General features: G+C 45.8%; 1 protein-coding gene across 2 annotated transcripts in view; it reads left to right on the top strand.

Moving 5' to 3' along the window:
• The window catches only part of LOC131106550 (low-density lipoprotein receptor-related protein 1-like), a 111,773-nt gene extending 97,273 nt beyond the window's left edge, over positions 1-14,500 (top strand). Inside the window, exons 57-90 of one of the 2 annotated variants that reach the window (XM_058055730.1) lie at positions 483-568; positions 636-755; positions 838-1,025; positions 1,835-2,040; positions 2,125-2,313; positions 2,398-2,546; positions 2,641-2,734; positions 2,850-2,966; positions 3,039-3,158; positions 3,272-3,394; positions 3,769-3,894; positions 3,973-4,089; positions 4,672-4,778; positions 5,083-5,215; positions 5,292-5,414; positions 5,492-5,614; positions 6,436-6,576; positions 6,658-6,795; positions 6,864-6,983; positions 7,332-7,600; positions 7,663-7,841; positions 7,915-8,021; positions 8,096-8,215; positions 8,598-8,774; positions 8,845-8,985; positions 9,046-9,219; positions 9,413-9,574; positions 9,650-9,833; positions 9,965-10,072; positions 10,551-10,624; positions 10,746-10,839; positions 10,970-11,008; positions 11,639-11,783; positions 12,084-14,500. In XM_058055730.1, coding sequence (XP_057911713.1) covers positions 483-568; positions 636-755; positions 838-1,025; positions 1,835-2,040; positions 2,125-2,313; positions 2,398-2,546; positions 2,641-2,734; positions 2,850-2,966; positions 3,039-3,158; positions 3,272-3,394; positions 3,769-3,894; positions 3,973-4,089; positions 4,672-4,778; positions 5,083-5,215; positions 5,292-5,414; positions 5,492-5,614; positions 6,436-6,576; positions 6,658-6,795; positions 6,864-6,983; positions 7,332-7,600; positions 7,663-7,841; positions 7,915-8,021; positions 8,096-8,215; positions 8,598-8,774; positions 8,845-8,985; positions 9,046-9,219; positions 9,413-9,574; positions 9,650-9,833; positions 9,965-10,072; positions 10,551-10,624; positions 10,746-10,839; positions 10,970-11,008; positions 11,639-11,783; positions 12,084-12,224 — 4,634 coding nt within the window. In that variant the 3' untranslated portion in view covers positions 12,225-14,500. The remainder of the gene's footprint in view (positions 1-482; positions 569-635; positions 756-837; positions 1,026-1,834; positions 2,041-2,124; positions 2,314-2,397; positions 2,547-2,640; positions 2,735-2,849; positions 2,967-3,038; positions 3,159-3,271; positions 3,395-3,768; positions 3,895-3,972; positions 4,090-4,671; positions 4,779-5,082; positions 5,216-5,291; positions 5,415-5,491; positions 5,615-6,435; positions 6,577-6,657; positions 6,796-6,863; positions 6,984-7,331; positions 7,601-7,662; positions 7,842-7,914; positions 8,022-8,095; positions 8,216-8,597; positions 8,775-8,844; positions 8,986-9,045; positions 9,220-9,412; positions 9,575-9,649; positions 9,834-9,964; positions 10,073-10,550; positions 10,625-10,745; positions 10,840-10,969; positions 11,009-11,638; positions 11,784-12,083) is intronic. The other variant, XM_058055731.1, reaches the window with a different exon arrangement.
• Positions 14,501-14,796: the final 296 nt, after the last annotated feature.

Raw genomic sequence — 14,796 nt, 5'->3', positions numbered from 1 at the left:
ATGCTCTGTCAACTGTGAGACCTTCTATAGACAGATAATGTCCAATCTACTGAATGAACCACTCCAATGAAGCTGCAGAAACATCTCAAGGATGATCAGTGGAAACGGGATGCACCTCAGCTCAGCTATTTTGAGCTTCACGGCAGAGGCTGTGAATACTTCTTTTGTGAACGCTGAGAAGCTTATTAAATACAAATGGGCAATTTATTTGGTGCGCCTTACAGGTGGAAAATCATTTACCATTTTCCATGACTGAAACATTGGGCTGATTCTTCAGGCTGACAGGGCTCAGATGGTAGAGTGGTTGTTTCCCAACCCGATGGTCCGTGTGTTTCTGTTGTTAGGAATGGAATATTTTCCACTCTCATAAGGCCTTTCGCTTGAAAACTTAGACTTGATGGTTGCTGGTTCTTTCCTCAGTCAGTGAATAGAACGCATTTCTAGGTTATTTCAACATTCATTCTACATTTTAATTTGTGCAGACGAGGAGCCCTTCCTCATCTTTGCCAACCGCTACTACCTTAGAAAGCTCAACCTGAATGGCTCCAACTACACTCTCATCAAACAGGTGAGATCTGCAGCTACCGTTCGTAGTTAGTGTGGTTCCATCTAATAAGCCGCCTGCACCTTCACAGGGCTTGAACAACGCAGTGGCTCTGGACTTTGACTATCGTCAGCAGATGATTTATTGGACTGACGTGACCACGCAGGGCAGCATGATCCGGCGCATGCACATCAATGGCAGTGATGTTCAGGTCAGTATTAAATTGACCATTCACACGACCAGTCAACATTTTGGAGTACACTACTTTAGAGGAAGTACTATTTGATTGACAGGTCCTCCACCGCACATCACTCAGCAACCCAGATGGACTGGCAGTGGACTGGGTGGGAGGAAACCTGTACTGGTGCGATAAGGGGCGGGACACTATTGAGGTGTCGAAGCTGAATGGGGCATACCGCACAGTTCTGGTCAACAATGGCTTGAGAGAACCTCGGGCTGTCGCTGTGGATGTGCGATATGGGTAAGAATATTTATCAAAACAGAGGGTGAGAAATGGGTTTGACTCTGTGGAAAGACAGTTCAATATTATGGATACCAATATAGGCAGCAGTTCTTCCTCAAAATAATGTTGTGAACACATTGTGATTCTTTTACTGCGATGCCACTGGATGCATTTCACAAATATGCAATATGCAAATAAAACCATCATGAGCGATTAAACAAAACAACAAAGCAAGACAGTTTGGTCTTAGTAAATTCCAAAATAAGAATCCAATTAAATACAATACAATCTATTTAATACAAACATTCATTCATTCATTTTCTACCGCTTATCTGGGAGTGCTGGCGCCGTGCAGCCCTTAATACAAATGGTGAAATTCAAAACTGTATAAAGCAGTGCGTCTCAAATAGAGAGGCCCCCTGGGGGTAGCATGGTGAACTGTTAAGGAGTACTTTCAATGTTACTTCAGACCTGCCAACATGTACAAATATATCCAATTTGACTCTTGAATACGCTTGTCTGCTTCACTGCTCCATTTTATTGCATTTTCCCGCTTTCAGTTTTGAGCTCAGTCTCGACAGTACAGAGAAATAAATAGATATTATCAGTTTCTCAATAGTATGGGGAGTGTGTGAAAATAACAGTGTGACAGAATGACATAAAATAATTGAGAACCACTGGATTAAAGGCAGACGCCTGGAAGCACTTTATATTTTTCGTTTTCATGTATTTATGTGTTTTTTCACGATGAATTTGTTAGTTTATCCTTTCTGTCATTTGGTTTGGTCTTTGTCATCAGGCAGTAACTTTGTTTGTTTGTTTGTCAGCTACTTGTACTGGTCGGACTGGGGGGACACCCCTCACATTGGGAGGATTGGGATGGATGGCACCAACAGGAGTGTCATTGTGGAGGATAAGATCACCTGGCCCAACGGCCTGACTCTGGACTTTATCAACGATCGCATCTACTGGGCCGACGCCCGAGAGGACTACATCGCCTTCGCCAGCCTGGACGGAACCAACAGACACACAGGTAAACACACACACACACACACAAAATAAACGAGTGTGATTTTTCTGGCTACTAACTTTTATGATTCCTCCACCCTGAACGCAGTCCTGGCCCAGGATATCCCGCACATCTTTGCAATGACTCTGTTTGAGGAGTACATCTACTGGACGGACTGGGAGACCAAGTCCATCAACAGAGCTCATAAGACTCTGGGAATCAACAAGACCATGCTGATTAGCACCTTACACAGACCGATGGACGTCCATATCTACCACTCATATCGCCAACCAGAGGGTATGATCAAATCACCTGCTGGATCCTTGTGGATCCTTCACACCCTGCCTGTACTGGATGACATTGAACGTCCTTTTTCTGCAGTGGCCGATCACCCGTGCCAGACCAACAATGGTGGTTGCAGCAACCTGTGCCTGCTTTCACCCGGAGGGGGCTACAAATGCGCCTGCCCCACTAATTTTTATCTGGCAGCTGATGGCAAACAGTGCTTGTCCAACTGCACTGCCAGTCAGGTGTGCAACCTTCAATGGCCTTCAATGGCATTCCCAGTGAAAACACCTCATGTCCAAAACATAAACCATCCTTTCTCGCTGTCTCTCGCTTCAGTTTGTTTGCAAAAATGACAAGTGTATTCCATTTTGGTGGAAGTGTGACACGGAAGACGACTGTGGGGATCGCTCAGATGAGCCCGCCAACTGCCGTAAGTGATGCGTCGCATCCAACCACCGCTATGAGCCAGTAGTGGTAACACGCTATATACTGTATGTATGTAGGCATATCATAATCATAAATACGTCTTGTTTTTCTTTCTGTAGCTGAATTTAAGTGCAGACCAGGTCAATTCCAGTGCGGAACAGGAATTTGTACAAATCCTGCCTACATCTGTGACGGAGACAATGACTGCCAAGACAATTCGGACGAGGCCAATTGCGGTACATGCACGTGCTGAGGAGTCGTTTCAAATATTGTTAGCAGTACTAAAACCTTTGCCACCCACCTTCCAGACATCCATGTGTGCCTGCCCAGTCAGTTTAAATGCACCCATCCCAGTCGGTGCATCCCTGGCATCTTCCGTTGCAATGGACAGGACAACTGCGGAGAGGGAGAGGATGAGAAGGATTGCCGTAAGTCGTGTTCACACTTTCAGTTTACTTTAGGGGCATTCTGTTTTAGTTGCGTTGTGTTTGCTGTCTGTCAGTCAGCTGGACTCATGACCTATCTGTCCATCCTGTTATAGCCGAGGTGACATGCGCCCCCAACCAGTTCCAGTGTGCCGTCACCAAGCGCTGCATCCCGAGGGTGTGGGTGTGCGACAGGGACAACGACTGTGTGGACGGCTCTGATGAGCCCGCCAACTGCAGTAAGACCCGCCACTTTTTCTTATGAGCATGTTCACCCAGATGCATATGCTCGCAAGGTGTGATACATCTCTCACAAACATGATTTTTGGGTTTGGCACGCCTGCGCACTGTGAAGCTGCAATAGTCCGGGCCAGAGGTGATCGGCAAATGTTGGTCACATGGAAATTTTTCATGGAAATTGTCGGATACTGAACGGTGGCCGATCGATTGAAACTTCCCTAAACACAACACAACAACATGAAAGAACACATAAGGAAACAATGGCGGTTGAATAGTTTTGCCAAGAAGTGCATTTTACGTTACATTAATACATGACTAATGAGCAAGGCATGAAAGTTCCATACCTTCCCCTTCTAAATCCTTTGTGGTGCAGCCCAAATGACGTGTGGTGTGGACGAGTTCCGCTGTAAGGACTCGGGCCGCTGCATCCCGGCACGCTGGAAGTGCGACGGTGAGGACGACTGTGGCGATGCTTCAGATGAGCCCAAAGAGGAGTGTGGTAAGCAGTCAGATGCTACGAATGAAGATAGACGCCAGAAACAGACGCCTGTGCTCATGACATCACTTTGCCGCTCAGACGAACGGACGTGTGAGCCGTATCAGTTCCGCTGTAAGAACAACCGCTGCGTGCCCGGACGCTGGCAGTGCGACTACGACAATGACTGTGGGGACAACTCTGATGAAGACAAGTGTGGTAGGTTCCCATTAAGCACAGTACTGTGATATAATATTCATACATTTTGAGTGCACATTGCCAATTTTTTAGTTAGCGGGTTTGGAGAATGTGTCACATTTCACTGTATTTTGTCGTTAAATGGACTCAAGCAACATTCATGGTTGTGATTCCGTCTGAATCACTTCTCTGGTCATTTGCACACCTCATATCATCTCATGTCTATTTTGTATTTCACACTGGCCTGTCGCCGTGAGCCAGAGGTAGGTGTTTTCATAGTCTCACCTCCAGAATCTTCCGCTATGTTCCCAGCTTGTACTGTCCGTTTTCCATCCCTTCAGATCCCCCCCAATCCCTCCACTTTGTACCATCGTGTGCCGTATGCTCGTCCATCCCCACCTCTGCTGCCCAATGAGTCATTCCTGTGCAACTTTATTGACCTCTTTTGTTGATATCCGCCTGTCCCGCCACAGGAGCAGCCTTTACTTTTTGTCTTTGCAGTGCTTTCTCTTCTTTTTCCTGCTCCTCTTTTCCTTTTCTCCTCTTGGACACTCATCATCACTCATCTCTCATCCTCCTAAAGTGATAACTGTCTTCTCTCAGTGCCTCGCCAGTGTTCTGAGAGCGAGTTTGCCTGCACAAATGGCCGCTGCATTGCCGGGCGCTGGAAGTGTGACGGCGATCATGACTGTGCAGACGGCTCAGATGAGGTATCACTCACAACTTCTTATTTGACACCCTGTTAGAATATAGGTTTTGTTATTGCTGGGGTTATCTGCTTGAGGGCGGAGGCCTCTTTTCTCCAAAACACGTTATCCACATGTTATCGCCTTGGCTGTGTAGGCATGTGAGTCAGTCCTTCAACGTCTCTCTCCCTCACAGGGGCTGTTCGGTTTGTATCCATTTGGCATACCTCTCATTATCGTGAAAGAACTTGTCACATTTCTTGACCCATCAGCAGACACAGATACCTAATTCAACAAAACATCGAGAACTGTTTTTGCTTTTGTCCAGAACGGCTGTGACGTGAAGTGTGACAGCGATCAGTTTCAGTGTAAAAATGGCCACTGCATCCCCATCCGCTGGCGCTGTGATGCTGACCCCGATTGCATGGATGGAAGCGATGAGGAGAAATGTGACAGTGGTGGTGAGAAACACTTTTTTTCCCCGCTTCTGAACGCATCACAGAGCAAGGTCATGCTGTAACCCTGGTGGTATTCCAGTGGGTAGGCACTGCCCCCTGGATGAGTTCCAGTGCAACAACACTCTGTGTAAACCTCTGAGCTGGAAGTGCGATGGCGAGGACGACTGCGGGGACAATTCCGATGAGAAGCCAGAGGAATGTGGTAAGACTCGCTCACCACTGACAGCGTTCCTGTTTCAGCTATTTCCCTTTCTCAGCTTCTCTCCTTTTCCCTGGTAGTTAAATTCCAGTGTCCACCCACCCGACAGTTCCGCTGTCATAATGATCGCGTGTGTCTGCCGATATCGAAACGTTGCGACGGCGTCAACAACTGCGGGGACAACAGCGATGAAGTCAACTGCCGTGAGTTTTAATGTTGGAATTATTACTTCATCCAAATATTTTTTGTAGCTTTGTCTGTTTTGTTGCAACCTGTTTATTGTTATATTTAAAAAATTATAGATAAAAAAGTGATAACCCAAATATGAAAAGAACCGTCTCAGCATATGGGTTTCTTTAAAAAAATAAAAGTAGCCCCGCATTCTTTGATTTTTTTCAGTATGTGGCCCCCGGTGGAAGAAACCTGACACCCCCAATCTAAAACCTGTAATATGCCTTTCACAGATCCTGTTTTACAGATTCATTGATTTCTTCAATGGAAGAAGCATGTATAATCCTTTTTTTTTTTGTTTTTTAATTTTTTTTTTTGTGTCCGGTCCAGCCATTGGGGCAGATAGTATTGTTGATCTAAATGCCCTTACATGCTAAACAAAGTTGCTCTGTCAGGAAAGGTGTAAGCTACAACTTCCCTGTACTATGGAATTTTATTTGCCGTTATTTGATGTTTTTGTTATGCAAATTTGGAGTGGCCGGACCGGAGCAAGAAGAAACACAGAAAAGAAGAAGAGAAACTGGGGTGGGGGAAGACAGTAGAGAGAGAGAGACAAAAACAGCAGTAACAACAATTCCCATGACAACAACAGTGACAAACAGGACTGCATCAGTTAAATGTCAATGATGGCTATGGGTCACAATGGAGATGATATCACTGAAAGGAAACATTCCAACTAACCAGTGGCAATAGTAACAATGAAGACATGAACTGTGATAGTAAACAGAATTACAGCCATACAGTTGTAGCATATATAATCCTAATAACATAAATCAATATATGACTTCTGCAGCGGTGCTTCCGTCCACACCCGTGTGCCAAAAAGATGAGTTCCAGTGCTCCAGCGGCCGCTGCATCAGCTCTGTGCTGCGGTGCAACTTCTTCAATGACTGTGAGGATTACGGCTCTGATGAAATCAACTGCAATAAGAAAGGTGAGACGCAGCAGATGGCGTGACGGTGACCTTGGTGAGTTGGCTGGGTTCTTATTGTGACAAGCATCCCCTGGCTTGCAGACACGGCGCTGAATGATTGCCGCAGCAACAGGACGGTGTGCGGCGACGGCGACGAGGCTCACTGCGTGGTCAATGGGACGAGCTCCTTCTGCTCCTGCAAACCGGGCTTCAAGTCCTACGGCCGTAACAGATGTGAAGGTGCGGCCCCCCTCGTAAGCCGGGCTCTCGCGGCACCTATTGACTGCCTTTTTGTGTGACTCCTGCAGATAAGAACGAGTGTGGAGCGTTTGGAGTGTGTTCGCACATCTGCAACAACACCAAGGGTTCATACAAGTGCAGCTGCCACAAGCACTTCACTCGAATCAACGACACTTGCAAGGCTGACAGTGAGTATGCACGCACACGTAGGATGCAAAAGTATTGGGACACCTGCTCACTACACCAACAGCAAGGGAAAATTGAAGAAATTGAAGAAAGACCAGTATTCCCACAATGTGCGTTGGAGAAATTTTGCCTTACAATTTTCTCCAAAGCAGCGGCACAAAAAATAGGCATGCATTTCATGCACCACAAAGGGAGTCAAGGAGTCAAAGTCAAGGAGGGGAGACTTTATTTTGGGTTGACATTTCTGGTTGTGTGTGTCTAAATATATATATGATGTGATCACTAATGTGGCGTGTTATTGATTAGTGGCATTTTTCTAAGCGAATAACATTTCTCCGGTTCCTTCCCAGCTCAGAGACAAGTTCTCTACATCGCTGATGACAATGAGATCCGTGGGCTGGACCCCTCCATGCCAAATTGGCGCTATGAGCAGGTCTTCCAGGGCGATGCCAACGTGCGCATCGATGCCATGGATGTGCACATCAAGACAAATCGCATTTACTGGACCAACTGGCACACAGGGCGCATATCTTCCTACGAGTTGCCTTCTTCCTCATCGCCGTCACCTAACAACAACCGGAACCGACGTCAGAGCGAATCGCGGGTCACCAACGTGGAGGTTTGTAAATAAAAAACCTGGCTGATATTAGAAGTTCCGTTCTGAAATGGGCTTTCATGTAGATCCCTGATCTGACTATGCCACGGGGTATCGCCGTGGACTGGGTGGCGGGGAACCTGTACTGGACTGACTCGGGTCGAGATGTCATCGAGGTGGCTCAGCTCAGTGGAGGACACCGCAAAACTCTCATTTCTGGCATGATTGATGAGCCTCACGCCATCGTGGTCAACCCCCCGAGAGGGTGAGCAGGGAACAAACATTTTGAGCTGAGTCATATAAGTGAGTAATGCCAATTAAATTTAACTGTTCATTAGAAAAATGTACTGGGCCGACTGGGGGAACCACCCAAAGATTGAGACCGCCGCCATGGACGGAACCATGAGAGAGACGCTGGTGGAAGAAAACATTCAGTGGCCAACTGGTAAAACACGCATACACTTCTGGGTCCAATTTATTTCAACATATTTGTTTTCATCCTTGCCCTCCGTTTGACAGGTCTTGCAGTGGACTACTTCAACCAGCGCCTGTACTGGGCTGATGCCAAACTCTCCTTGATTGGCAGCGTGAGGCTGAATGGCAGTGATGCTGTTGTGGCCGTACACAGCATCAAAAACAGTTGAGTCACGCTCAAGTTACTAGAGCCCTCTAGACATGGAATAACATCCATGCTGTCACCTTTACACTCCTATTACCCAATATAGTAGACATAAGACTCACTCGTTAGCATTGGGAGAGTTTCTTGTGTTTCTGGGAGCGAGCGATTGGTTTAAAAATACGTTTAAGTAAAAACTGTAGCAGGGTGAATGTGTGAAATGGTACGGGATTACTGGAATCTGTTCCAGACATAGAAGAATATAAACACAAAATATATGTTATAGAGAATAATTACAGTTTTACAGTTTTGCACCTCAAGTCAACCATTCCGCTGACGTTAGACGCCATATTGTACAATGTTTTGTCGAAAGTGGTTTGAATTGCATGCTATTGTTTTTTGCAGAGCTGCAGCAACCCTTCAGCATCGACATATTTGAAGACTACATCTACGGCATCACCTACATCAACAACCATGTCTTCCGTGTAAACAAATTTGGAAAAGGCCACGTAGAGAACTTGACCACAAGAATGAACCATGCCACTGATTTGGTTTTGTTCCACCGCAACAAGCAACCCGAGAGTGAGTTTCACTGAAAAACCTCCTCAGTAAACAAAAAGCGTGTTTTATTGGATGCTCTGTGTCTGTCTAGTGACCAACCCATGCGATCCAAAGAAATGCGAATGGCTGTGCCTGCTGAGCCCCAGTGGACCCGTGTGCATGTGTCCCAACGCTCACACGTTGGACAACGGCACATGCGTGAGGCAGCCCGCTCCCACGCTCTCGCCAATCTGTAAGTGAGCATACACACGATGCACAAATTCAAAACTTACCACAATGTACATGCCTGCAGCGCCCCCCGGTGGCCCCTGCCTGGTCCAGTGTCTGAACGGCGGAAGCTGCTTCCTCAACGCTCACAAGCAGGCCAAATGTCGCTGCCAGCCCAACTATGGAGGAGATCGATGTGAGGTTGACCAGTGCAGAGACTACTGCAAGAACGGAGGAACATGCACACCTTCTCCTACAGGTATAATGGTTACTGTAAATAGCATTTCTACTGCTTACAGCCTCTAGGGGGCACAGTAGCACAGAATTTGGAGAGTCCCATGATTAAAATAGAGCATCTTCATGTGGCATTTAAGCAAACTGCAAATGTATGACAGAATGTTGTTTTCTTTCATCATCATTTCTTCATCATTTATCCCTCCGAATGTCAACAGGGTCGCCTACCTGCCGATGTCTGCCAGGGTTTACGGGACCGAACTGTAACCTGCACACATGTAGGAATTACTGCATGAATGGAGGCAACTGTACTGTCAGTGCAGGAAATCAGCCAACCTGCAACTGCCCTCACGACTTCCTGGGCGACCAGTGCCAGTATCGTGAGTGTTGTTGACCGTCTCATATCTTAAAATACCGATAATAAGATCCATCATGTGTCTGTCTGGGGGGCATAGGAAGCTGTGAAGGCCACTGCCTGAACAGAGGCACGTGTCTGCAGACCGCCAGCGGCTCCAAACTGTGCCGCTGTCTGCCCCAGTACACCGGCAGCACATGCCAGATCGACAAGTGTCACTATTGTCGCGACGGAGAGTGTATCCCCAAGGACAGGTTTACCTCGACTGGGGAATTCACCTGCCGGTAACAGCTCGTTCACACACACACAGTCTTGTGTCCTAAAATGTGGAGTTTTTTTTGTGTTTTCTGCTCAACTTCGGGTGTGTGAAGGAAGAAGAGGACACACTTTGCTCACATTTTTCTGCCCTCAATAGATGCACAAATGGAAGAATCCAGCCCAGCTGCTACACATGCGATACAAATGAGTACTGTGCAAACGGCCAGTGTTCCATTAATCCACATACCCACCTTCCTGAGTGCAGGTGAGCAAACAGTACTGCATCCCTGATTACAGTAGCACACAAAAGCAACCCTTTCATTGTAATATTAAGGGACAGTACTACAGAAATGAAACTAGATGGATTGGGTTGGATGGGTTGACTGCCCAGGGATCATGCTTTCATTCCAAAGTCACAGGCCGATGTCGATCCCATCCTTTTTCCACTGATATCGGCTGATACCGATCTGTGGCCAATCGATCGGAGCCCCTAATTCCTGACTGTCTGTGAACATGACTTTGTGTATGTGTGGAAAAAGCACGTCAGCTGAGTTTGCTGATGTCATAGTGTTCGACAGCAGCTGGTTTTGGTTTTTGCAATTAAAAACAAGACAAAATAAGGCAAATCAAAAAAAAATAAAACCCAACACCATCTTCATCCTTAATGCCGCTTTATTATCATAAAAACGGTTGCTATGTTATGACTTATGGATGTGTGTGTGTGTGTGTGTGTGTGTGTGTAGATGCTCTGATGGATGGGCGGGGCATCGTTGTGAGTCAGTCACTGAGCCTGAAGGTGCCACCAGTTCAGGTGGACGTAAGTAGAAGCACTTCATTACATCAGTGACTCAAACCTACTTATGTGTACGTTCATGTATTGTGTATATTGTGTGTGTGTGTGTGTGTGTGTGTGTGTGTGTGTGTGTGTGTGTGTGCAGGCACCGCCTCCATCGTGATCCCTGTGCTCCTTTTGCTTCTGCTGGTTCTGCTGGCTGCGGGAGCCCTGATCTGGTACAGGAGGAGGATGAGAGGGTGAGTCAAGGGTCAACATATTTAAAAGTGCCGTTTCTCTTGTTCTTTTTTCCACTTCCTTCATTCCTTCCTTCCTCCCTTCCTTCCTTCCTTGCACCAGCACTGTAATGGCATCTCCTCTGCTCCTCAGGTCTAGCCGGCCCAGTAAAACCGGCTCCAAACGATTGCGGTAACAGTTGCGGAGGGGGCTCTCTGCTTCCCTCTACCCTTTTCCCATGGGTCTTACTTGATGTGTAGTGTTTGTTTGCCGTGATAAGCGTCTCTTGCCTCTTTAGGAGCTGCAGGACAGATCTGCAATAAATAGATCTGTTTGTCGATCATGCTTTGTCTTTTTGTACCGCATGGTAGGGATGGGCATGCAAAACATGTCCATAACTCCAAAACAGACGACCGGGTGGTGGTGGACTGGGACCGTGACATCTGTCACGGGACAGGCCGATCTAGCTAGGAATGACATTTTCCCTTCTCTGAGCGTCTCTGCTCTGAAAAGGGAGATGATTGATTGTCATATATTGCTGTTAGAAGATCATCACTACATTCAGGACATGTGATGCTCATCCCTACTGCCACGGCGCTGTAGTGTGTATTGTGTGAGAGCTCTTCCAGCTCTCTCCTAAATCCATGGAGTCGCTCGCAATGTGTCCAAGCATTGTCATGGTTCATTTTGTGTGTTGAGTTATGAATCCAACGCTAGGTTTGTGTCTGTGCTTGTGTGTCTTTTGCGTTCCCTCAGCTGCCTCTGTCTTCATTCCATGTGCTTGTTAAGAATCTGAAAGCTGGATCTTTATGTGTCATGCAGAGCCAAGGGTTTCCAGCACCAAAGGATGACCAATGGGGCCATGAATGTTGAAATCGGAAACCCCGCCTACAAGATTTACGAGGGCGAGCCTGATGACGATGCCGGGGAGTTGTTAGACGCGGACTTCACCCTGGATCCGGACAAGGTAGAGATGTCATGTTAACAACGGGGTGTGGCGATGCAACATAATCTTGGTTCAGTGCAAACATTTAGTGTGCTCAAGGAAAGGAAAGGAAGCAAGGGGACTGAATACTGACTACAACACTGCCCAGCATGCCTTGCTGCACCTTTTTGTAAACAGTTGCTCATTGCTTAGTTGCTTACATTTAACATAGTTGTTTATTATCATCCACTAGTAGTGCTACTTATGTCTCTGTATCATATTACGACTTGACGTACCGTTACACTCCTACCCCACCGCCTGATCTTTTATACTTCCTCACAGCCTACCAACTTCACCAATCCGGTGTACGCCACGCTGTACATGGGCGCTCACAACAGCCGCAACTCTCTGGCCAGCACGGACGAGAAGAAGGAGCTTCTGTGCCGCGCAGAGGAAGAGCCTCTCGTGGACCCTCTGGCGTAGGCCACCGCCCGTCATGCCATTCCAATCACCCTGTTCTGGCCTTTTAGAGAAAACACAAACAAAAAAATCGAGAGAGAGAAACGACACAAAAAAGCGTGTGAACACTGTATAAAATGTACAAAAATGAAGGACTACTTTTGTATGTGATTGCAGTATTATATTTTGTTTCTTTTGAGTTTCCTCCGGTCAAAAAAACAACAACATTTTCTATAAGAAATTTTTAATTTCCGCGTGTCCCTTCCCCTTTACCTAAATAGCCACTACCTCTGTGCAAAATGAAACGGAAAGGAGACAATTAGAAGTCATCGGAGCAAATGTATTTTTCTTGTTATTTTTGTATGAATTGTATAAAGAGAAAGAGAGAAGTCGTTCCATTTCACCAGTGCCAACTGTTTGTTGTTTGTGTGCACTTTGAGCAAGAAAGGCAAAACTCAAAGTTGTGAAAATTGTTTTCGTTTCACTTCTCGACAAGATTGTGTACTCTTAGGTTGGCTTATTTTGTCCTGGGCCCAAAGGCTGTGGAGTAAAGAACAGAAAGGACTTTATTGGACAGCTTCCCATGACCTAACTCACATATTAATACCAAGCCTTTTTTGTATTCGCAGAGAGCCTCTAATATATACTTTTGAAGGGTACCATTGTCACACACAAGAGAGAGACTACTTCCAACGTTCTGTTGTGGTTTTAACACCGTTCCGTGTCTTCGGTCCGAGAAGCCAACCGCACCAGAGCTGACTGGGTTGGGATGCTGGGCGTTTTCACTGGCAGAGCAAATGCACCAGAGTTCCTTTTAAGTGAACCAAACGCGACAAGGCACTCGGAGTGGGAAATGATTGTGTTGTCTTCCTTGCACAGAATTCCAATTGAATAGTATTTTATACAGAGATGTTTTTTTCACGGCTTTTGTGTGTGTGGTGTGTCTTGGAGAGGGAGGACTTTGCTCCTGGCTCGGGTGATGTTGTGATGAAGCAACCGGCTGGTAAACAATAGGAGGACCAAAAAAGGCACCGCCAGTTAGGAGGGCAAGTGAGTGTCATGTGACTTCGAGGGTCTTCCTTCCTCCAGTTGAAGGTGAGGATGGACCTTTTCTTATTCATGTCAGTCATGAGTAACTTTCCTCCCTTTACTGCAGGGTTGCTCACACTTTTCCATTTACTGCCATTAACTCAGCAGCCAAAACATGCATGTTACATAAGTATATGACACATTCTCCACACCTGCAGTGATCTTCTAGTCTATGTATATTTAGAAATAGTGGTAGGTGAAATGGAAATTCCATGGTTGTCATGGTTACGTTATTAAGGTACCTTTATCTTGTGTCCGGCACCATTGCATGCATTAATTAGCACAGGAAGCGCTTTTATGTCGACACACCATCACTACTGCTACCACTGACATATCACATTTTGTTGACACCATTTTTCATGAGCTTAACATTGTACAGTTATATTTTTACTTGATTTTTATGATGTGTCAGTGAATACATTAGATACCTTTCACGTTCGCGGGATTCTGTTTTGCTTCCAACACCAGCTGCAAATCTAAATGTGAGGCTAAATTTCATGGCTGGAATTGTTCGATTATTAGAGTACCTTTTTTACCTTTGGTGTCCAGTGCCATCATGCGTGTTCATTAAGGTCGGAAGCTCCTTGAACAAATGTTTTGCTATAGCTAGGCTATAGTTATGTCACCAAATGATCACCAAATGACTCCACATGAATAAAACCTGAAGTGAATATGTATTGATAACTAAAAATCAAGTGGTGTCCAATCATCATGAATGTTATGTTTTATTTGCCACTAGTTTTGAGGAACTTAACCTTTTACACTTTTTTAATGGTGTGTGTGCCTCAACTTTAAATTCGGATCAAATTTTACTCAGCTGGTGCGGAGAAGTGTCATATATGTATCATGTGATTGGCTGGTGAGCAATCCAGGGTGTCCCCCACCTCTCAAAACAAAAAGTCAGTTGGGTGAGGTTCCAGCGCCTAGGAAATGGATGTCTTACTGTAAAATTCACATTAAATAAATGACAACACAGAAGATGACATACAGTATATGAACGTAATAGTGCAATGAAATAAGATCTTACCCTCACCCGGCCCCCATTTTGGGTCATGACTTTGGCAAACCTTGCCTTAGTGGATCAGAGTGAGCGTTTTGTACCGCCTCTTGTCTTTCAAGTGCAGAAAGGTCGTTTTGGTATTTGTGTTTCTTGAGCTTCGTCCAAACCCCCCACCCCCACCCCCGTGGAACTGCTGCTGCTATCGCTACCACTCTTGTCCTTATTCTGCTCAGCCTCTGTCCCCAAATGCTGCTTCTGTCAGAAACATGTCAGCCATATCTTAGTGCATGTAACACTGATTGTCAGTTATTGTTAAGGACAGCCACTGTTTTTGTTTTTATGACATTGCTTTCGTGTCAGCAAGCCGTATTATACTGGGTTGTATATGTCTTTGTATGGAGAGATATCTACAATCAACTGTGTTTCCCCAAGCAGCAGTTTTTGCTAAAGATCATCATCACTCGTTCTTAATTGTTGTTGATTTCTTTCTTTTTCTTTGGAATAAAT

The sequence above is a fragment of the Doryrhamphus excisus genome, chromosome 18 (assembly GCF_030265055.1).
Source record: "Doryrhamphus excisus isolate RoL2022-K1 chromosome 18, RoL_Dexc_1.0, whole genome shotgun sequence".
Lineage (NCBI taxonomy): Eukaryota > Metazoa > Chordata > Actinopteri > Syngnathiformes > Syngnathidae > Doryrhamphus > Doryrhamphus excisus.
The sequence above is the reverse complement of the archived record's forward strand: the minus strand, read 5'-3'. Positions and strand labels throughout refer to the sequence as shown.